A 24,862-nucleotide genomic window follows, 5' to 3' on the forward strand; every position below is an offset into this window, starting at 1 on the left:
GGTTTTACTCCCTCCTCCTCTATGTGCCATGAGCAATGTCATGGTGCATTGTAGGACTCGGGGGGGAAAAATACCTACAGCTCCTAGCAGAGTGCCGCTGATGTGAAGGCAACACTAGGTCTCAGAGCACACTCCTAGAAGCGTAGTTACACAGAGGGGCAAGTACTGAATACCCTGAACACAACAATACAAGGCACAAGTGATTAACTACTTAGGTTTCTAACAGGTTACAAACTTATGGGTGTGGATGGGATCACAGTGAATCGCTATAAGTGTCTAGCATTAAGAACTAAAGACAACCACAGAGCTTTTAATGGGAAAAACTACAGGCAACCGCCCGTCTGGATTTTAAACCAAAAAAGTGTCAGGGCAGATCCTACAAACCTAGACAAATACCTTGTTTCAGCCCTTGGTTAGTAACAGATGCTCAGGAACAGAAACTAAACAGGTCCAACATGCAGCATTTCCCTTTCCTGCTTTAGGCACTCAGCAGCTTAAAAAGCTCTCACAGCAGAGATTTAAATAGCTCTTTTGGACTTCACTTCCACAGCCTTGTCCCGTCTGAATTGCTCCACATGTGTTTGGCCTCTTCACCATTGTGAGTGCTCGGTTCCAAGTGACTGAATCGGTGCATATACACACACATGCACAACAGAAAAGAAAATCTCTTCTAAAGAATTCATTGCTAGCCTGCTGACTGCTTGTTTGCTTTGTCTTTTGCAAAAAGGCATGGAGCCTTGGAAGCACACTTGCCCTTTGACAATTACACACTATAAAAATAATGAAAACACACTGGCTCTTCATATCTCTTTCATCATATTTATCAGGATAATGCTGTTGATTGCTATCAATAATAGGTAATATTCACTGCATTTGGTAATATTTGCTATAATAATTGCTTCCTGCCCCAAAATTTACTTCTTCGTTGTTGAATGAACATTTTAAAGAATGGTCGGATAAATCCACATTACATTTGAGAACCGATATAATTTCTGGTAAAAAATATTGCATGAACATTTCCAGCAAGCCAAGTTAGAGAGCAACACCTACCCGAATAATAAATCTAATGGCTGCACACCCAGAAGTTGCCATTACTTTGGCGCTGTTGGGAACCAGATTAAAAAGAGTAGGCACAATAGCTTCAGCGCCATGATCAAACTTGTTTCCCAAAACAGTTGAAAGATGGCTATTGAGGAAAAAGAAATGAAAATGGTTAAGAGCATTTTAGTTGTCTTAAAATAGCAAAAAAAAAAAAAAAAAAAAAAGTATATTTTACAGAATTAGCTTTTCAAACAGAGAATTTCTTAATCTCAGTATTTCCAAACCCTTGCCAAATTGGAAATGCAAGATTTTTGGAACATTTATTTGTTAATTTCTTAATGAAAACTAAAAATCACAATTTGAAAGCCTGAAATTCTCATGTCTATATACAATATCACCATATTTCTACTTTTTAATTCACTTGGGAAACACATAAAGATAAAATTTCAAGGAAAAAAGTTAATGCTTGAGATTTTATACTTCTATGATATAGGTAAAACGTACTTTCAAGACTGATCCTCAAGACAGTCCGAAACAGCATTTAACACAATTTAATATAAATTGTGGTAAGTACTCAGTCTGATGATGGTAATTTGTTCTTCAAATATATTACTTTACAGGTTTATCAATATATTTATCACAGAAAATAACAATTTCATTTAAAAATTTTCTTCTTTGCCTCTACAACTTCAGAGTCTGACTTCACTCTTTAATCTATAACTAAATCTATAAGGTACAAAAAATAAAATCTTTCCATCAACATTCAAAGCACCTTAAATTCAAGTTCACACAAAAATCAAGCAAAGTAAGCAATGGACATAAATTATACTTACGCTACAGTAATGCATGCTTCTCTAACCACCTGGGATCTGAGATCCTTGGCTGACAGCTTGAAAGCACCATCCAACAACCGCAAATGCTGAAAAAATCCATCATACTGCGCAGCTCCAGCAACAAGCAAAGAGCGAACTTTCCTGAGCTAACAAAAAAAAAAATGTTTTGCATAGTAGCAATATGCATTTCTAAATGAAAATAGTATCCACTTAAGATTTTTTAAAAATCTACTAATTAAACTCTTGAACTAAAAAGTATCAGAGCCCACTCCCCAAATATACAAATGCATGATTCTGTTAACATACATTTTAATCATGTAAGGGAAACTTATGTGTGGATGTTTTAAGTGGATTTTTTTTTTTTTAAAAAATCAGATTCTGATATTTTGGTAGGAGTTTGGAAAAATGTATCATAGACGCACCTAAAATGCAAGCACTGAAGTCTCTAACCTGCAGAATGTATTCTTTCCATAGATGACAACTGAAACTTACATGGTAACTTTCAGAAAAGCTACCACTTAAACACAAACAAAAACATATTTTAGCATTCGCTTTTTTTTTTTTTTCCCCCGAACTTATTTCAGGATGATAATACATATGCAGAAATCTAGACTGAAAGCTTTTGTTCTTCTGAACTTTATTACTTAAGAAAAATGTTTTAAAACTACTTACCTGTAGTTTTTTTTTAAGAAAACACACCCACCCAAGTCTGAAGTCAGATAAAAATATTTACCGCGTTAGTTCGTTGATCCCAATCATGTTTGTCATCTGAGAGAATTTCCCTGATTTTGTTTAACGTTTCTTCAAGTTCTCGACTAGAATAGATCTGAAATATTAAAAACACCAAGTATTTGTATCATTAATATTCCAGTTCACGTGATCAATGAAAACCAGCTTTAGGTTGAAAACAAAATTACGATTCTGAAAAATCTTCCCTTAATAGTTCCACAAAACCACATATCCATATCAGGTATAATTGCATTTTTTAGTAAGTTTGAGGGCATCATTGAGTAATGAACACTCATTTAAAAAGGTTCAAGAGTCAACATTTTCCTCAATGCCTCATTTTTTCCTCTTTCTCATGATCTCACCATATCTAGAGTTTCATTAACTATACTCTCTTTTTTAATTATTATTCAATACTTTCATTTGAAATTTTAGATAACCTGTTGACATATTGTTGTAATTAAATTTCCTTTTCTTAACCACTATTAAAATGACTAAAGTCTAGAAATAATAAAACTAAATGATATTCAACCAACAGATTTTAACCTGACATAACTTTGGCACGGGTACCCTCTTCCCCATTACACGGGTGTCGTGCTCTACGGGGATTTAACTGGCCTATGAGTTCACGCTGCAAATAAACGTGTACCTGGGCAATTCCAGTTGTTCTAACTGGCACAGTACACAGAATTTAGTAACGTGCAGAACTTGATCTTGTCATGAAATTAAAACTACAATCCCACGAAAATATACCAAACTGTCAAGGCTCTCCATACTCCCATTAAATACTTTTTAATAGTCATTTTTTCATGCCCTTAATTATGTTTTTATAAGGCCAAGACGAAATTTTGTGTTTTCAAGTCAATGGTGTAATACATTTTTGTAAAGCTCCTGCACCAGATTTTTGCAAAACCAATTAGATTTGCTTTGAAAAACACTCCCAATATTAAACTTAATAATCTGAACACAGTTTTCTTCAAGTTAAACACAAGTAATACTAATAAACTTGTAAGAACATTACTATAAAATTAAATATTGAGGCATTGTCCTATCCCCGCAGCACAGCATATGAAGAATTTCTCTTTTTAACATAAAGACCTTTGATACTTTATTTCAAAATTATTTATGTCCTCCATAAATAGCCTTTATCCATTAGAGGGCAACACATGCACACATCAATAAAGGCAAATGCAGTAATTAAAAACACTAATACCAATTAGGGCAAACTATACGATGTCCCTAAAATATTAGGGATGAGCACAGTAACTGGAATAGGTTAGCAGATGAACAGATCCAACACTGCAGTTTTATAACTGTATATTTAAGCAATCTAGACTGACTTGATTAATACAAACACTGAATCTTCCCTTCAAATCAAATCCATATTTCCACATTATAGTTTTCTCCCTTACAAGTAAAATACACACAAACACAATGAAAACAGACACAAAAACGGAGCCAATAATGTACAAAGAACACCCACTTCTGACAATTTTCCCTTGATTTCAGGAACAAGCTGTCAGATTTCAGGTGATGCATATTTTTTCTTCACAAGATTTACTGAAGAAATTTCTCCCTTTCTTAATAGCTAACACGGTCTCAAGAACACAGAATCTGTCTTCTTTCTAAAATGTCAGAGACTGTCCATCGCCAGACACATCAAGCTGGACAACAGGACACCCTTATTCGTAAGAATACTATGAATAATTTGTTTTGCCTGGCCAACAGGTCTAACCCAAATGCTGGGACTTGAAAATACAAGTTATTTGGGGGTCAAGCACAGACTCTTTCCCCTGCTCTCCCACCTCAACTCAAGTCAGATTAGTAAGAATGAGTGGGTCTTTTTTTCCTCGACCTACAAAGTATTTCTGCCTACAAAAGCAGATCTAACCATCTTCACAAATAAAAATAAAGCAAAAGCGTGCATCGTGAGAAGAATCCTAAAAAATCCTTCTGGCATTTGGGAACTGTGGCTTACAATGAGTTTATGGTTTTCTTTCAAACCTCAGCAGCTCCAGAAAAGGTTGTATAAAGTAGGTCTTTGAAAATACAAATATCTGAGGTGACCCAACTGTGTAGAAGTATCAAATGCATAATTCCCACAGAATTTCCAGTTAAAAAGAATAAAAATTAAAACCCGATCTTTTAACTAAGAACTCAGCATCTGGCAGGTTTCATTAGTATTTAAAGCCCTACATTTTAAGTATTACAAGGGATGAATACATTTATGCCAGACACACTTCATCAGAATTCAGACACTCTCATTTGGAAAATACTATCCTTGCATTTAAATCTATTTGCCTGTGCTAATGTTAGTTGGTTATCCCAAGAAATCCCAATACTAAATTTTCCAAACTTATGCGAACTTTTATTAACGGAATTAAAAAGCACAACCACTTTCAGCAGCTTCTTAGAAAAGATTAAGAAAAGCTTTAAAAAAAATGGAAAAATGACTTGAATATTCTAAAATAAATAAATAAAACGTAAGCTAATGCATAGCATTGCAAATAGCGTATTTCTGAAAACAAAACAAAAATAAGCATGCATAGTACCTTACCTGTACAGTAGGAACATCTGTGAATGCTTTAATAAAGTCATCTTCATCCACTGCTCCAGCCCCTCCTTCTTTAGAGGAGGCTACATAAGAGCAAAATACTGTTAGGCAATATCTAATGCACATCAAAATTTTCAAACTGAAATAAATATCATTAACCATACTCATTTTCAAAAATGCAATACAATGTATAAAAACTCCGTGCATTCTTCCTGTGCAAGATTGCAAGACCTTGAAATCTACTCTCATCTTGAATCACAGAATATTTTTTTTAAAGAATGAACAATGCTGAACAGTTGCCAAAAGATCACAGTTAACGGCATCATTTTATTTTTTCATTTGTTTTTCAGGTGGAAGTGTTCCAATCCTCTAATAATTATTTGCATAGAACTCTTAAGAACAGCCGTCTGCTAAATGTTCCAAATAAAGCACACTATTTCAAATTACAAACTTCAAAGCAAGAGTTATTTACCATTCAATGTTGTTCCTCAAGATGAATTGTTCACATGAAGACACGTGCCACAAGCTTTTAAAATTATTTTAAATCTTCAATATTATCTACATTACTCATTTACCTTGTGTTTCCCTGTATTCTCTTAAGGAGATAGGAAGTGTGAGGAAAATTCTTAAGGATTAATCCGTATTCTTCAATAATTAGATGGATAGATAATAAGCAAAGACAGGTACTCCATCATCAATCCAGTATATATTTCCTTCTTGGAGAGGTAAAAAAGATCTCTTAAGGGAAAAGGTGGAACAAGGGAACGAAGGTGGTCTTGTTCCAGCTCTTTCTGTCAAGGCAAGGCCAACCAATATGTGGTGTAATGTCCTGCCTAACTTACAGAACTTAGCTGAAAACAAAATCAGCCAGAGGAGATGCATGCATTTTACTACCTATGCGACAAATAAAACACACCAGAAAACAAGTTAGGGCTGACAGATTCAGTGAAACAAAGAACTAAGCCTTCCTGACGTGGGGCACAAAAATCACATGCTTGGTGTCTGAATTCTCCAAGAATGTTTCATGGCTTACAGTCCTTGATCTACCATTTGCAGTAAAGGGAATGATTCCTGCTGTCATTGTGTACTGGTGTAGTTTGAAACTTAGAGGTTCACCACCACTATCACGATGGCAAACTTACTAGAACTGAACATTTCTATGCAGAACAAGCTCTCATATGCCTCTGGAGCTGCTTAGTGTAAAAACACTGAAGTGATATCTAGCAGGATCTGGACATGGTGCCTGTGGTATGATGTAGGAATATTTGACAAGTTTTGACAGCTTAAGCTCAAGGATGTTGCAAAGAGATACCATACCATAAAAATCATTTACATGTACATCTCCAACGCCATCTGCCACAGTCGTCAGTGACAGCCAAAAGAGAAAGAAGAAATGGCAACCACCTATTCTTCTCCCTCCAAAGTGTAGATGAAATGAGACCTTCCACAAAGTGAAGATCTGACTAAGAAACGGAAGATGAAAGGGCCGAGATTAGACATGGAAAGTTTTTCTAAACTAGCAGGCACCTAGGTAGCAGTCCGACATGCAAGCTCTGAGTGCAGTTATCAGACCGTCAGGGAGGACTGGCCTCTACTTTGGAGTACACAAGCTCCGATAAAAATATAAGGTAGCTTAAAAACTACGATTTTAGTTTTCCCACACCATTTATGGCTTAAGGCTAATAACAAATAAACAAAAGAATCCGTCAACAGAAAACTTTCACTAGCCAGGCCTATAGATAACGAATAACGTAGATCTACTAGAGGCAAGCCTCTACAGCAAGAACCTCAGAAGACTCCTGAGGCCAAAGGGAAAACAGAAAGATACCTTCTTGTAGAAGTTCTTGATCACCTAAGTCAGGGAATTTTTGTGGAAGGTGCAGTGTACCCAAGACTTGAGAAAGATGCTCAAATTTCCAATTTAAGGAAAGAGATAGCTTTCCTTAACACTTCCCACTAACACGTGTCTGCAAGTGAGCAGAATCCTGAGCATGAGGTGAGGTGAAGTACAAGTCTCTCATCATATGACTGGAAACCACTGCTGTAGAATGTGTTTCCCCTTTTGCCATGCAGAAACCTGGGCAGTCCTTGAAATAGAGGCTCCCCAAACTAAAGGAGAATTTTGTGAAGAGAAACCTTGAGAAAAAAAAAAGAAAAAAAAAAAAAGAAAAATTTGGCACATGCACCACACTAACTAGGTTGAATGAACAGCCGTCTGGTCTGCTTGCTTTGTAAACCAGTGTGTTCCCTTGCCAAATACGCTGGCATACAGGGAAGCCTCAAAGCACCCAAATAATCGCAATCACCATGGAGTAGTCAGGAAACACAAATGGAAAAAGAAAGCCAGAGTAGCCAGGTCACCTCATTTGAAAGGTTAAAACATGGTCTTCACAGAGCTAAAAGACTTCCTTATTCTTTTTAAAAGATTTAAAAACATTTAAGCAGCAGTTCATATAGGTTTCTATAATTATTACGAAAATAACTTGGTCATAAAAGAGTGAATTCTTATGAAGCTCCTACTATACTTCTTCACAACCAAATAAAATATTGCTCAACACTGCAGTGACATTAGAGGCAAAAGTCCCTGCATTTAACAGTTTACACAAGTCCTATTTTTTTATTTAGTTTCATAAACATTCAAATACCACTCTTTAAAAAAAGGAAGGGGGGGGGGAAAGCAGGAGGAGAGAAGTTATATTGTATTCTCACTCATGACTTGTTTTATCAATTTTCTGCCAAGAAAATGAACTAATAAACTTAAATACCTCTTCTATTTTTATTATAGAGAAGTTGAAACTCTATACTGTACTAGGAGGAAGTGTCATTCAGGCTTTTCCTTCCAGATCTCTTGGAATTCAACTCATGTTCCCTAATTCAGAGAAACATCTTTTACTATGCTAAGTAGATGGACACTAGCCACATAGACTCTCTTGAAGAACTTCTCATGCATTTGTAAGGCTTGAGTTTCCTCTACAAAAGCCATCACCACAGCAGGGTTTTGCAAAAGCCTCATTTCAGACTGTACTGCCTTCAAAGTTGACACATGTACTAGAACTCACATGTTTTCATAGGCTTACAGGTATTTTGGCTGACGTTTACCTTGAGATCCAGCTGTGATTATAAAACTCTCAGAAGTCTATCTTGTCTGTATGAACACCTTCTACTGCATAATGCATGTTCTTAGCTTTATCCGCAGAACACACCAGCCTTTAACTAAGCATACACAATTTCAGCTACTAGATTCCTAATGATAAGACACTATAAGCAATTTTCATGATCTCTAACCCCATTGTATTGCACATCTTTAAGTGTCCAGCAGACAACTTAACAACAAAGTCCCATGATTTTTTTTCCCTCTTAAATAAGTATAATTTACATCACATTACCTAACTTTGTATTCACAGATTCACCAAATCCAACTGGGCTTCAACCAAGTGAGACCCAGAAATAAAAAGGATCAGAAAGAGGAGGCGAACACACTGACTCTATATACACATTTCATTCTCTTACAATTTTTAAGTTCACAACCACTGTCTATCCTTATTCTTCAAGCATTCTGGTTAGGTAAAGCTCAATTTAAAGGTTTCTCACATTATGGGCTCAATTATGAATTGCTCAACATCAGAAAGTGCTCTGGGCACACGCAAAGAAATTATTGATTGAATACTTATCAATTATCTTTTGAAGCAACAGTTTTCTCACCCCTGAATTAATAGCAATGATTAATTTATTCTTCAGATTGCAATGTTTGGGATTTTCCCATCATATCACAGTGACTTTGGGGAGTGTCAACTTGTGCTATCCGCTGCTGTCTGCTCTGGTACCTGCCTACACCAAATCTCTACATCGCACAATGATAAAACAAGTAAACACCATGAGAATGGTACTGGACTGACAGCTGTGTTTAATCAGAGCATGTTTAGCTGTTTAATCAAGCATGCAGGTGCTAAAGTAGTTTAAAACAATCAATCTGTGTCATCAATCTGTGTTATGTAACAACTCTCTACTAGTCCAATATCCATTTTCACAGTTCTATTCTTCTATTTCTGTTGGCCTTCCGAGAAAAAAAAGAATTTCCAAAGAAAAAATTCCCTTGTGAAAAAGAGTATCAAAACTGATAGAGAAATTAAGGAGTAAAAGTCTAAAACTTTGTTGCACTTTTTTTTTTCTCAAAATGCTTGCCTATTATAAAAATTGATTCATGTTCTAATGCAATTTGCATCAACGAAATTTTAGTGTTAGAAAACTTTTTGAAGGACAGTATTACCAAAAAGTTAAAAAATAATAATAATAATAATAAAAATAAAATCACAATTCTCTAATTCCCTTCAGTAGCAGGATTAATCTTTCTGATTCTCACCTATAACAAGGTGAGGTAGAGTACAGAACTATTTTTCCCCTTGAAAACAAAACAAAACTATATCTGCATCTCAACTAATTCAAGAGCTTCACCCTTTACCTTCCAGAGACCAAAACAAAAGTAAAACATAGAGATCACTCTGGACCTAAAAAACAAACAAGCAAAAAACCACTTATAAGCTTATTTTACAAACCTTCTTAGTTTTGTAAGATAATAAGCAGAATTAGACAGAAATAGGAACCAACAGCAGCTTCAGGTCAGCACAGGGTGAGCGCACAGGGTCAGCTCAAGTACTTGCTTAGCTTTTCATATAAGAGTTTAACTGGCAACTCCTACACACTCCTTCTGCCCTTCTCATTTTGTCATTAGTTCATCTGAACAATGAGCAACAACAGTAAGAAAAAGGGCTGAGAAGAAAAAAAGCTGTCTGAGTGGTTTCAGTGAGAAAAAAAAAATCCCCGGCCTGCTTCACCCTGGGGCCGTATAAACACAGTGCTAGTAGGGAGAGAAATAAGTTAGTGGAAGTAGACATGGAGATGACTACTTCAGACAGCTTAAACAGCCAGCTGTTGAAAGCCTAATTATTGACAAAAGGAACTTAAGCAACACTCAAACGTAAAGAACTCAAGCACGGACAAGTGCAAAGACAACCCATTGCAATGGACAGCCTACTTACTAAGCAGACTTGTTTTATTAAACACCAAGCAGAAATCAGATACAGCTGGCAACTGATTTTTGGAATATCTTTTATGAATGTCATAAACTAACTGCTTATGAACAAAGTTTATCAGCATGGTGCTTGCAATGAACTGGGACAGGGCTCAACAATCAGAATTCTGCATCCAGTCCTCAAAGATGGATATACTAAAGGCTGTTTCTGATTATTTAATGCACATTCTGCTCTCTGTTAGGCTGTGAAATTGTGCGTTTTCCTGAATCTTCTGTTGCCATCAGATATTCTTGCAGAAGGTGTATTTTTGCCTCTTTGCTTTAAAACCACCTGATATTTTTAGGTCCAAGCCCAATTACTGTTTGATGAAAGTGACAGCTCCTTTCAAAAGGGTATCTCTTGTGGGGGGCGGTGTGGGGTGATCATGATCCAAATTGTCCACTCTGAGATGGGAAAGGTGAATTTTTAGAGCGGGATTTTCACACAGTACACAGATTGAATTTGGGCTGCTCAGCATTTCTTTCTTGTTCCAGATACTATTACAGCAATAGTTGATACAATATTTTGGAATAATATTTTTTTATTATGTTCTTTTTATTTTGCTAGTTGAAAATAAGACAACTTTGCTTCTGGAAAAAAAGGACAAAAAGGGTAGGAAAACTAACTGAAGACTGACAATCTCTGAAAATTCATTCCCCTTTTTAGACTATTGGGCAGACTAAAGCTATTTCATTTCTTATATACACACTTTGACTTGTATACACACCTTGGAAAAAAGATATTGAAAAATATCAGTGGACTTCAATTCTGTCAGTGTTCTGAATGCTCTGATTTCTATGGTTTAAAGAATGATCTCTGGTTTTCAATCCAGAAACTTGAATTAAAACACTCCCACAGGCCAAGCAGCTAATCGAAACATGCATTAACAAGTGACCGTTATATTTCAGTCTCAAATATCTGAGTAGAGTCAAGGTATCCTCCAGCGAATGATCAATACCCACACCTTCAAGCTGCCTGCTTAAGTTTGAAAAACATGTGACACATCACAAAGAAATGGCATTGGCTCTGATAAAACACACAAGGTAAACCTTCAACACAGGATTCTTCTTGTCAGCAGGTCAGATTTACCTGCACAGAGTTACACTGATGACAGCAATATTCTCTAGTTGGATATAATTTGTTTTTATAATGATATTAGTGTAAAAACCTATATACTCACGATATAAGGCAAATCCTCATCAGCCAGTTCTTAACTTTTCTGCTGTTAACTGCTGCTTACTAGCTTTGCTAGACAGGCTAAAGAAAAGAAGATCAGGCTGTTCATGTGGAACAGGAAGTCACGCTGAACCAGTGGCACAAACTGAAGTGCCAACAAAAGAGCAAAACATCTGTATGTGTCTTCAGACTAATTTCTCTACCTTCTCATTCCAGTTTTACTGCCCGTGAACTTACTATCAACACTACTAAAGCCACCTACAGTTGTAACACTAACATTTTTCCTATAGCCCTTTTCAATAGCTCTCAACTTGGACATAATCATCCGTCAAAGCTCCAATATCTGGCAGATATCTATTTATGGCTCACTTCTAACTTAAACAACAAAAAACCCCACTAAATATAGACTGCTATTTCTGAAAACAAATGTACAAAAATACATGGGTTCTTCATGTCACAAAAATTCTTATAACCATTACATACAGAGGCTTAAGCATCTTCACACTTTGGTGTACAACATATTTAACTTGATATGAGTTGTGTTTATCTGGCTGCATCAGAAACTTGGCTGACATAACTAGAGAAGCTCCGGAGAGCTTCCACCGCAGTGAGGCTGCTTCATGAACAGCCTCCTCCTGCAATTGAGCAGCATTTCCACAGGGACCCGAAAGGCACGCTGCTTCCCAGGGCTGACATGGTCAGCAGGCTGTCCGTGCTTGCATTCACTCCAGGAAAAACTTCTTAGCCCTCCTGCTCACAGTAAGCTCCTGCTTACAGGAGAGAAGGGCAAGGTGTATAACCAGGTTTCATTAATTTGAGTCTCAATGCCTATAGAGCCCAGTTTCACAGATGTAAAACATGGATGTTACTGCTCAGGCACACTAAGCAGATCATTTCACTTGTGTTTGTGGAACATTCACAAAACACATGATGACACAAGGAAGAAATTAAGAACACTGTAGCCAGTACAGGGTTTGGACAACACCTATGAGACTGCATGTGGAGAAAACAAGTAGGTTCATGATCAACAAGAATAAAGATATTTGGTTTCCTTTCATTTTGTCTCAGAGTTGACCAATATCTGATAATATCTGATAAGACTCATTTTTAAGCCCACATAGTAGAGTCTTTCTTCCTTTTCTCCATTTAGCATCCAATTTTTACAAAAATTGTATGGACGTGTTTGAGACACTTGCTCATTTGTCCATTTTGCCTGAAATACACAGGTGAGTTGAAAATTTATCTTAACACAGAGTGTAAAAAATCATTTCCAGTTTTTAACATATATGTACTTTTAAATAACTCGATGGTTACATTCTCATTTAACCTATTCCTAGTATTGTACCTGAACAGCTAAGAACAGATTAACTTTACATTACAGAAAATACTGAGAATAAACATCAACACAAACAGTTCTTTTGTGTCATCTGTAATTTGAGATGTAAAACAGACTGGATCAGTGTACTGGAGATGTTTGGTGCAATGGTTTTAGAAAATGGTATTTCATTACTGCTGCCATTTCTCTTCAACCTTACATTCTTTCCTGAAACAATTTAAACTGATATTAGAACCAATATAGCCTACAAAATCTATCTTTGTAGAAGTTAACTAGGAAAACAAGACAGAAAGTCAAAGACTTGATTTTTAAGGTGTGGTTGTTCTGTTACATTTTTAAACATTTTGCTTGTTCAAAATGCTATCTGCATCCCTGCTGCAAATGATGATCCACACCAGTTTCTCCACTTAAAATAATAAAAACAGTTTGAATCTCTTGCTTTTGACATTTTCTGCTTCTATTTGAGACCACTTAAAACTGTCCAAAGAAATTAAATCTAAAAGGCACATTTTCCTATTCTGCCATACAAAAAGGAACCACATCTGCTTCTCTGCAGGCCATACATACATTTCTGCAACCCAACTACAGCAAATAATGTTAATGAAGTAGGGTGGTGTTGGGCTGTAAAGCGCCTCTGTGAGCAAAGCAGCTTCTCTGCAGCAGCAGCAGCGCAGGGCTGGTTTGGAGCCCCCACCTCTCTTGGCTTTCCCTGTAACACAGCCACGCTCCACAGGGACTCAAAGTGGTGGGGTCAGCAAATTTCAGCTCAGATTCATTCTCCTTCCTTCCCCTTCTTCCTTCTGAATTTAGTCATACGAACACAAAGAAACTGCCTCTCCTTCTTATCACCTGGCAAACAAGTAACTGAGCATGGGTAAATTAAACAAGTTGTGGGTTGTCCCATTCCTACCCAGTACTCCTGGAGCCACTACTAGGTTATGTGGGACAACTTAGAGGATGGGATAGGGGTGTCAAGAGAAAGTTACACACTGGTAAGTTTGCACCTTTGGACTTCTTAGCCACTACTCTGCTGCTCCTCCCCTTCTATGTCATCCATTTCTAAGACGCCTCGAAGTCTATAAGCTCTTTGTGATTGGGCTATGAGATATAGCATCATGCTTCCCCCACCATTATAAAACCCACAAGCCAATTCAAGCTTCTAGAAATTACAGTAAAAAGAACTAAAATTATCACGTGCCATCTGCCAACTGTTCTAGGATGATACTCACAGAAAGCAGGGAGGCTAACAGGAGTTACACATTTATACAGTCACTTCAGTTTCCTCGCTGAGACTGATCTGCTCAGTTAGCAGCGATCCAAAAAGCAAAAAATAATTTTACAGCAATGGACACCACAATACCTGGATAGAAACTTATTACAATGACCAAGGGAAACAGAAGACATACCACATGCGAGGAAACCTTAAGTCCAGCTCATAGGAGTAAAGAGCAAAGGGAAGATAGAACAACTCCAGGAGAATCTGAAAAGCTGGAAATCCTCCTATTCTCTTGAATACTGCATCAGGTTCGCATGGTGATACTTGGTGACTGTATGCTTTAAGTTGACTAAAACACTGGATGTAAAAAACTATCCACACTGCTAAAAATTAGTGCTGGATCTTCTCTGCACAACCCAGCAATTCCATGGGCAAGTATCTATCAGGGAGGAAGTTAATTTATATTCACTGTGGGGGCAAGGAAGCAAAAAGACATTCTGCAACAACCCCAAGGCTGACTTCAAAGGGCAGTCAGAAAGACAAAAACGCCGATTTCAGCTGGCATCTGAAGAAAAATCCTTGAAATTCAGAACAATCTGCAAGCCACAAAGGGAAGCAACTGCCATAGTAATGCTCTTTCGAGTGAGATGGTCTCAGAGCAGCTTTGTATCTTATGAAGGTCCAAAGTCCTAGTTTATTTTACGGGCATTTCAAAAATAGCATCTCAAAAAAAGTATAGCATTTCAAAAAAATATTTAATGAAAGCACAAGCGAGACAGACTATTGCAGAGTCATGCAAAATTAGCATTCCCGAACTTATTTACTGCAGCACTTCAAAAAAAATACGAACACTAAACAGTTAACACAGATGATCCATACACCATTTTGTATCGAAGAGCACTTCCCCTGCTTCAAGACAATTCATTAATGGTTTGTATTTATAGTTCCACAATTACTGATTACTGAAGCCATTTTTATCAAAAATGTTTCTAAACTATAATATGCAGTATAATTTGCAGGAGAGATGTTAATCTGGCTAAGATTTCAGAAGGAAAGTATCCATTTTTCAGTATCATGTTTTTTTTCAGTGCACAAGCTTGCCACTTAATTCACCAAGTACTTAAGACTCCAAACTTTTCTTCTTTTTTTTTTTTTTGATATAAAACAAGAGTCTTAAGAAGAAAATTAGTTCCATTCTGATCCTTTTCCAAGAATTCTATTCTATTTCCAAAAATATGATGCTGACAGAATGGACTATAGATATATATGTGCAACCTTACTCAGGTTTACTTAAGTTGAAAATAGCTTCCTATAATTAATCATGTTTTTCTATAGTTAAGAATGAGTATTGGGTTGTTATATATCCCACAGCCTTCTCTTTGCTAGAACTATGCTCCTGGTTCCTCCAGTGTTTTCCAATTACTTAATTTCTGCCTAAACAAATATTTTTTCTATGTTGCAAAGCTTCAAACTTTGTGAGGGTTAAAACATAAAGACTATTTTCAAATGGAGCGGTACTTCAAACAAGGCCAGCAGCAAACTTCAAACTGATACAGAAACAGCCTTCAGTGAGGACTGATCCTTTGAATGATTTACCAAAAGAAGGCAACATCATCAAAATCTTAAAAATGTCAAAAAGTAATTTTTACATAGACTTTTTCATAGAACATACAAAAAATCTAACTTTCTCGAGGTTCCACTTCATACTCCTCATGCTTGACATGAACAAGTCTTACTCCAAATACCTTTTTAAACAGCACTTACTATTATGCTGAGATTATAATTAACATCCCCTTTGCTGGTTTGCTGCTGGATCAATCATCTTAAAGCTACATACTTTCTTTTAAAAGGTGTAGTAGCAACTTGCGCTAAGCAGTAAGCATATACAGTAAAGCTTGTAGGCCAATACATACACAAAATACTTCACATTATCTTCCCTCTAAAGACAGCTTTAGAAAGCCTAACACTAAGAGCTATGTTCCAACCCTGCTGAGGTTCTTAGAAAATGGCTATTGGGAAGTTCATACAAACTATCGTCAAGACTGGGTTTCATTAGCAACCTTTTCTTCCAAAAACCACAAGGCTCTATTCCTACATTAAAGCCAACTTAAAGAACACTGACCTAGTCTGACCTTTTGGGAAAAGGTATGGAGGTCAGACTTCTTGTTGAGCTACAGGCTGAAATTTCCTACTCACTCTGAGACTACATAAAGCTTTTGAATAGGATATGAGAACAGTTTCCTAGAAGTCTTGGAACACAAAACTGACACTGGCAAGAGAACCTGCCACAGCCCTCTACAATACCTGAAACAGCAGAGGAACAAGAATATGGTTCATTTGGCTCACATACTCAGATTAACAGCATTTTTCTACTGTAAATTACCATGTCCCTGACAATGAAAAATCTGCTCATCATACTGCCAAGAGCCAGTGAATATCCATTTCTTGAGACACAAACTGTGTGTATTCTCAGTAAGGAGGTCTTTGTGCAAAGAGCTATTCCAGAAGCTCTGCCATTTATAAAAGATAAGCATCTGATATTCATAAGTGTGTCCAAAATCAGCATATCAGCTATGCAACATTCTCTACCTCCTGGTGAAGGACTAACTAATAAAAATGTATTGGTCATGTATTAAGAAAACTCTGCACCTTTAAGCTGAAGATCCATCACTTCTTATTCATGAAAACAAAGAGGTTAGTGTGCAAACACTTGCAAGCAATAAAGCCAGATGAGAAACGCTCCTGTATTTCAATCAGTGCAGTAACCAGCCTGTTGAAGCTTCCCTTCCAGCAATCTGTCCTCTACAGACCAAACATCCCTGCTGGCAAAGGCACCAATTGTACAAGCTTTCCCACTCACTTTGAGGCTGCACACTCATTTCTACCACGAGGGAATAAAATTCATCTGGGCTACAATAGTGCTAATCATAATGTAAATATCTTTTTAGTAGCTTGGCTCACTGAACAACCATTTTGCATTTCCAATGCCAAAGTGCATTTCCTACACTAAATGGAAAGTGATCGCCAGAGTGAAAACCTTTCTGCATGACGGTCCTTTCAAACTGAATATCTGACCCGTGATGGAACAATCAATTTCTTAAATAAGAAACATCTCTATATAAAGTATCTAATGAAAAGTCCAGCATGCATCTCTAGCATAAAATTATAGCAGGCAACATCACAAAAAAGGAAGGCAGTGCAAATATAACAGGTCTGATATTTCTTAGCCCCAAGAAAGGCTGGCACAGCCTCCTCCCTCCACAACCAGAAAATAAACAAACAAACAAACTGTGTTTTTCTTTACAGTAAATAGGAAAATACTTCTTTCTAAAACAGTATTGTATGAAAAGGATCTCTGGAAGGCAACAGCCAGCTTAAATAGACGAGATTTCTAGTATTCTCAGCCTATGCTCAAGAATTTCCTGCACCAGAACTTTTCGTTAGGCACAGGAGACTAAAGAGAAAAGTGGCAGCAAAGGATTGCTTCAGCTGTGGCTCACTGAGACCTTTTTTTTTTTCCACAAGAATCTTCAAAGGCAAAACCAACAGTTGCAGGAACTGCTGCCTCCTCCAAGATTGAACTGCAGCTTTTTAGTGTGTGTATATACACACACACACAGGCACTCGCATATATGTACAAAAAGAAGTCATAAAGAAAACCTAGTTAAGTAGATTCCATGGATGGCTAAACTGGAAAGAGAGTAGCTTTGGACCTGAAGCTCTTTCATGAGCAGTGGCTACAAGTAAGGTGACAAGATGACATTTCCATTGACAACAAACTTGACATGGACAGAAATTGGAGCTTCAGGATGTGGCAGAGCTGCAATACATCAACAAGAATGGACATTTTCCAGAACCTCACATCTGTTCCATAAGGCTAGCTATGTTGAGACTGGCAAAAATCTCAAGCATCCTTTAGGCACCTCCAAAGCAGACCCTACACGAAGTGGATGTGGATGGCCATCAAGGTTTATTCCATAGAGCCGCAAAGCCCAAAGACAAGCAGAATAAGATGCCCTAAGAGGGCTCCTCAAAGACCATAGAGCATGGCTCTCCATGGAGCAGAGCTTCTCTCTAAGAGAGCCATAGCCCAGGCCCTGCAGAGCTTCCCTCCAGAGGCCTTCCCTGAACTCAGGGCTATGTCCTGGAAAGACAGTATGCTTTATTCATACCCCTGTCACACAGATTTCTCCACCACAGCTACCATCAGTTAGGATATGGGGCTTTTTAGACCTCTGGTCTGGATAACATCATGGGAAACACTCATCTTCTGGAAAAGACAGTGACTTGTTTAAGAAGTTACCTGACATCTCCCCTCATGCTCTTCACAACTCTGGGAGCTGCAGGATTTGTAAATAGTACACAGAAATGTGAGACCCCACAGACATTTAACATGTCCATGTGTTAAAGTGCTTGCTAGCTTGTGACTATACAGAACTAGTTTAAACAGTGGAAAGCAAAGCATGGAAAGGAGAAAAATACCAGAAAGACGCAAATAATGAGCAATATCAGTAAAACAAAACACTCATATTTCTTTTTCGCAGTCACAGGTAACATATTGTCATACGGCAAATGTTCAAAGAAAAAAAAAATGAGAGTCAGTTCAAGAAAAGAAAACTTGATAGAAAAAGCACCAAACTAAGCAATGAAGCATATAGTTAATGGAAAGGGAACTGTACGTGAGGCAGACTAATAGGTCTGAAAGTGTTTCGTGGTACACACCAAGAGGAAAAAAAAGTATAGGCAGTTGAGAACAATCTGAGACTTAAAATCAAATTTCTACCTTCTAGACCTCTTGTGTGAAGGGAACAAGGCACACTATGTATTTGCTATGAAATATTAAGGCAAAAGTCCCTCACGGTCAAGTACAGTATGTACAACCATTCTGTAAATGCATGTATAGTTAACCATTCAAAGAAAAATATGATTAATATTATAGAGGTAGAGCCAAACATTTGATTTCAAATTTTCAAATTTCTGACAATAGGTTTGCTGACAGAATAAAAAGAATAGACAGATGCACGCACACACACTTCTCAGTATTTTTGCCACAGCAAAAAGGTGGCAAAGCAAGAAATGACCAAAACGCTGCATTTGTAGCATGCTTAGATGTTGTAAAATAGCTCTACTTTTCCTTATTCTCTGCATAACTTCATTTGTTTTTTTTAAGTTTCATTACATAGAAAAAGGAAGAAAAGATGATGTTTTAAATTTAAGCATTTCCTTAACTACAGATTTTTAAGTAAACTAATAAAACAGTTGAGTATTCTCATACTTCCCTTTTCTGCCTCTCTATCTCCATACATTTATGGCAGAGCTTGGAAGAGTCAGTATGTAAAACCAATTTTATATAAACAAATATTTACACTTAATAAAATACTATTGAATCAGCACATCAAGTATTCTTTCACTATATAATGAACCTCATATTTCACGTTAAAGGAGATGCAAACAAATTTAAAAAAATACTAAAAATCAATTTCAAGAGATGAAGTAACTACTCTTATTAAGTCCTTTGGGTGTTACTTCCTAACAGATACTGATAACGCATGTGAGTTGTATTATGGACATGTTGATGGTACCCTTTTGTTATCTTTTATTTTTCAGGAAGTCTGCAAATCACAATAATGAAGCAATAAATTAGCAAAATAATCAGAACGTTAGTTACATCTTATTGACATAGAAATATATAATGCATCTGGCAGGTGTATGTTAGCTCAAATTTCATTTTTTCCATGCAGATCACGTAAGAGCAGGCTCATGAAAATATTAGTCGGACAAAAACCCTAATTGAAAGAATCAATTATTCATAAAAAAAAAGTCACACGTGAACCATGGTATAATTCCACTTAATATTTTTCTGAATATATACATGAACCATCACAAAAAGCTGTCGTTTTAGCAGTAAAGTTGCTTTTGTAGCTCTTTTAAGTCCCCCTCCCCCAGTCAATAACAACGTTTCTGATTGGATCTTAAATTTTTATCTGGAATGAACCAAGATGCAGCAAGTCTGTGAATATGAAGCTGATTTCTACATTCAGAGATTATTATTAGTAAGCATCATCTTTACACTGTTTCAAATTCTACCATACGAAAAAAATCCTGGCAAGGGATTTAGCCCTTGTTTTTATCTTTGGCAACTAATTTCACAATCTTCTGACAGTTTTAGGAGTACTAGAAGACATTCCGTTGTAATACACACATCTGGTATGCAGTTAATGGCTAGTCCTTACTAGCCATGTGAAGAGGAGCAAATCTATAGTAAAAATTTTGCCTTGCAGATCTACTGAAGAATTTCAGAATACATGAATTTTAAACAGCAAATGATTTGTGGGTTCAATCAAAGGAGCACCTATACATTCAGTTATCATCTCCAGCTTATTGATAACACCAGAGGCCTTTATAAGCTGATTTTACATTCACAAGGACAAGACTAACGTGCACACACCTTTATATATTTATAATTACACAAAATGAGGTCCCTTACAGCTTTCAGTTCTGCAAAAATACTGCAGTCATGAATTAAACATCACCTTCCAAAGTTCTGTGGTTTGTGTCTGCTCTAGCAAGGTTTTTGAAAACACCTATGAGTTGGAATAGCTTTACATTACCTCCAACCTTAGGCCCACCAGCTGAACCTGGCTTTCTTGCACTGTTCGAAGGATTTCCTGGCTTTTTGGGTGCAGGAACCTTGAACGCTGAGGCAGCTGACGATGGCCTATTTCCATCCACTGACTCTTCATCATCAAAGCTTTTATCTAAAAAGGGACAGATCGACACAATACAACTATTAGAACAGATGCATATTTATTTTTTAGAGAGTTATTCTGCTTCACATTTCACAGAAATGGACAAAATAAATAAATAAATACTAATTACTTTGTCCTGGGATCAAACCTGGGATTAAAATGACAACCAGAAATAACTAACATTTTTTAGATTTTGTATGTTCTTATAAAATAAGAGCTTTAGCTTCATAATTAGCCACCATAAGACTAAACATAAAAATGAATCCTACACATGCATTCCCACAAAGGGGAAATATCTTTGCACAGATCAAATATTTTTGCTCATTTCTGAATATTACCCCCAAAGGAAAGCCCTTAATGTAATTTTCAGTCATTCCAGTCTACCCAAACGCTTCTCCCTTTTCTTCTACTCATGCATGCATTTTCTGCTACACATCCTCCCACAATGTGTCTACCAGCACTCCCTGTCTCTCCGCTTCCACCCAGATTTTGCAACTCACAATCACAGATGCGCTTGCAGATCAGCCGCCTCATTCCTCTGATAGCTGTTAAACCGCCTCGCCCCAGGCCGGACCCAGCACTTCACATGGCCACGCGCAGGAGACGGCGCTAAGCGGAGACGGTAGCCAGAGGCGCCCGGCAGCACCGCGGCCGCAGCGCTGGGGTTTGTGCCGGCATCTTCCTCCCTCGCCCTGCGCTAGGTGCCGCGGCAGCCAATGGGCTGCTCGGTGACATCATCTGGTGGGAGCCGCGGCCACCGGGAAAGGTGAAAATCCTGCGTGCAGATCCGGCCCTTCCCACACCGCGCAGCGGCCGCTCTTGCCATTCCTCACTGAAAACACATTACGGGCAGAAAACACCCTGGTGTCTGCACTCCTCAATCAAAGTCTGGCCGCTTTGAGTCGAGGAAGAAATGCATCTCCAGTGACTAGCCAGAACAGTCTCATCAGCCCGTGGTTTCTCTCATAAATAAAATGGGTGAGGCTGAGACACAGCTGCACTACAGCACTAAAGTCTAATTGAGCACATTTCTGTCCCTAATGCCTGCCATTTCTAAAATACATGCATAAAATTCATTTAATCCAGACCTTTGTCACCTCAGGTGTGGTGGCTCTTTATTTACTCTTCGCCTATTCAGGATTTGTTTCCAATAAAATATCAACGATATTTAATAATGCAGCTGCCCAGAGGAAAGCAGCTTTCATCCAAATATTAAAGCAGGGTTATTTTTCCAAGAGCATTTGCAGCAACATCAAGCCAAACATTAAACCACCCTGTACTGAATACGTCAGGCATCGCTGGTGTTGTAGTTAATAAATTTCTCTGGCACTAGCAAAGAACTGGGTGTTGCACTAACAAATCCTTACGAATTAAAAAGGAAACCAAAAACACAGTAAACACCCAGATGTTTATTGACAGCTTTCTCTAATGTTATTTCCTCCCCTCGCAACCACCAATTTTTAAGAGAACGTTGCTAAAAATAATCGGGTTGGGCTCTGTAAACTCCCCGAATCCGGGGAAAAGGCCCAGCCTCCCTCTGGCTCCGCGTTGCCATGGGAACTGCACTCTATGCGAGCGCGAGCGCTGGGGAGAAGCCGCAGCCATTCCTGCTCCTTGCGCCTGAAACGCACAACCAGACAGCGAGGTCTTCTTCAACGGGCAAAACCCACAGACAACATCAAGCATCACAACCTCAGCACCATCAAAGAAATCAAAGTGGTAGAGGTTAATATCTAGAGTGCAAGGCTACGTGTTATTTTAAAATGGCATTAAGGGTGGATTTTTAAATGGCACGAATGGATCAGTATCGCATGAATTACTATCAGAAGAATATGCTTTGCAAATAAATAACAGTATTTTTTGCTGATGCTTTTTTCTGGGCGATAGTGAAGCAGGCTGCACTCTAACGGCACGAACCAACAGCGCTCCAATGTGGCATTTGACAGGCAAATATTGCATAAGAAGCCTTTAAAAATGAAGTTATTTATAGCACAATCTTAAAAATGGTGTTTCTAATGTTCATTTTTGCACAAATGCTCCTCATGTAAACAAAAAATTCACAGGCCCCAAATCCCAGTAAACTACAATCCAAGTGGTCATATAAATTTACTGCATTCTGACTCTTCCTCACAAAGGAAGACTCAGAAAGGAGAATTGTAGAAGTTTTTGCTCAACTTAAAAATGTTAAAAGGACCTATATTAACCCTGACTTTTCAGGCCAGTGTGATAATACCTTAAGAAGCTATAAACCAGATAAGGAAAATTTTATGCCATCTTTTACAGGAACTGGAAATTTACTCCACCCTATTGGGCCTTGACTTGTGCATTTCCCTGAGATTTATTTACAACAGAATCCCAGCTGATTTTCAGGGACTTTTCATTTTCAGAAAGAGGAATAACAGTATTTGTGAACATCTGAAACTAGAGGTCTGCATTTACAGAAGCTCATTAAAAAAAAGCTTTATTTGCTTCAAGTGTTAGGTGCTTTCCACGTGCTCTCATTCAATACATTTGTTTTAATCTTTCATAAATAAGAAAGCATTTTCATACATGTCATCATGAAGGACTCTACTTGGAGATATAACTGTTACTCCACAGGATATAATCAAGGTGTGATTCCACTGAAGCCAACGGAGCTGAACCTGTTAAATGCCTTTGTTTAGCCTATGGAGCAGAGCTGAAGCTCTGACTCACAACACCGAGAAGTGTGTGAGAACTGCTGCATAGCCAGGCTCATACCTGCACTAAAGTGTTAGGTTGGTGCAGTTTGCAAACAAAATCCATTTCTACAGCACAAGTCATAAAAGGAAAATATATTTAATTTGAAAAATGTAAACATTTTCATTCTGAATTGGCTTTAAGCCAAATACCTGGAAATATATATTTTTAAATACTAAAATAATTTTAGAAGCCACACACCTTCAGGATATCAAATTTTGCACACTTAACAGTAACTTATGGCTGTGAAAATACCATCCATAAAACAAGCTTTGAAGTTACCAAAAACTGGAATAAAGGAAGTTATATACATTGCTAGCAATTTAGAGAATATTTTAAATAAAAAAAAAAACCCACACACAATTAATGACAGACTCAATCAAAGCTAAATCCCACACATCTGTTCTCATACTTTTCATTTTAAAAATCACAATGGATAAAAAAAAAAAAAAAAAAAAAAAAAAAAAAAAAAAAAAAAGAAGAGGCTTGGAACCTAATATTCCCAGAAGCTCTTTTCCAGATGAACAACTTCTAGGCAAAAGAAAAAAAAATCAAAAATAAATCATTCTTATACTGAGAATGCTGCAAGTCCCAAGGATTACAAGCTTCGTCTATCGGGGAAAGGGAACCCTGCATTCTAGATGAGTATTCTGCAGGTACTACACAGCAAGCTACCTGCCACCTATGAAATGCTGTATGTTATTTTTACAAAATCAGTTTGAGAAAGTCAACAGCAAAGACGACCAATATTTGATTTTATTTTCTGTATTTAAAAGGACACATATCAGGCCCTAGATTTTACTAAAGTTTCATGGCCTGTAGTTTACAGTTAACCTTAGTCTCAAGTTATATCTGTACACAGCTGTCCACTTAGAAATGCTGACTGAAACGCATCAAAATTTGGAACCATAGATTTTTGAACTAAAATATGATTGAAAGATCAGTGATAACTTTCTGTCCTGGGTGCCAGATCAGTATTATGTAATACCTGTTCTAATTGTGTTCAGACATAACAAAAGTCAAGCTACTATAATCAACCTTGACATTCAAAGGACATGCCAGCAGCCTCAAGCACTAAAAAATTCTAAATAACCCACAGAGCAATAAGGGTAGTTACAGATGTATCCAGGAACATAAGAGAATCTACAACTTATCTTGAGATAAAAATATTGTTAAAGAAAACCGAAAATACATTTATTGCTACAACAACTCCACCCTTTACTTCAGTTAGCCCTAAGATTCATAAAATTAATGTGATATTTAATATTTAACATTTTCTAAGTCAGTCAACAACAGAGGAGATAAAGAAACAGTATCATCTGCATATCAGTAGAAATAGAACATCTGCACTGGTGCTACTTGGAAGGACTCAGAAGATAACAGATACCTCATGCACATCCCTAATTAACACTATGGGTGGGGGGCAAAGGTGGATTTGAAGGAA

General features: G+C 37.3%; 1 protein-coding gene across 36 annotated transcripts in view; it reads right to left on the minus strand.

Moving 5' to 3' along the window:
* The window catches only part of CLASP2 (cytoplasmic linker associated protein 2), a 132,009-nt gene that overhangs the window by 61,105 nt on the left and 46,042 nt on the right, over window positions 1-24,862 (minus strand). For 26 of the 36 annotated variants that reach the window (XM_088520898.1, XM_088520893.1, XM_088520882.1 and 23 more), the window contains 5 exons: window positions 20,563-20,709; window positions 5,158-5,237; window positions 2,608-2,700; window positions 1,875-2,020; window positions 1,051-1,186 (listed from right to left, as the gene is read on the minus strand). In XM_088520898.1, coding sequence (XP_088377024.1) covers window positions 1,051-1,186; window positions 1,875-2,020; window positions 2,608-2,700; window positions 5,158-5,237; window positions 20,563-20,709 — 602 coding nt within the window. Of the gene's footprint in view, window positions 1-1,050; window positions 1,187-1,874; window positions 2,021-2,607; window positions 2,701-5,157; window positions 5,238-20,562; window positions 20,710-21,200; window positions 21,330-24,862 lie in introns of those variants that run through there. The other 10 variants (XM_088520908.1, XM_088520904.1, XM_088520910.1 and 7 more) reach the window with 2 other exon arrangements.

Source organism: Tinamus guttatus, unplaced genomic scaffold, assembly GCF_059628265.1.
Source record: "Tinamus guttatus ecotype Peru unplaced genomic scaffold, ASM5962826v1 Tinamus_guttatus_pri_ptg000104l, whole genome shotgun sequence".
NCBI lineage: Eukaryota > Metazoa > Chordata > Aves > Tinamiformes > Tinamidae > Tinamus > Tinamus guttatus.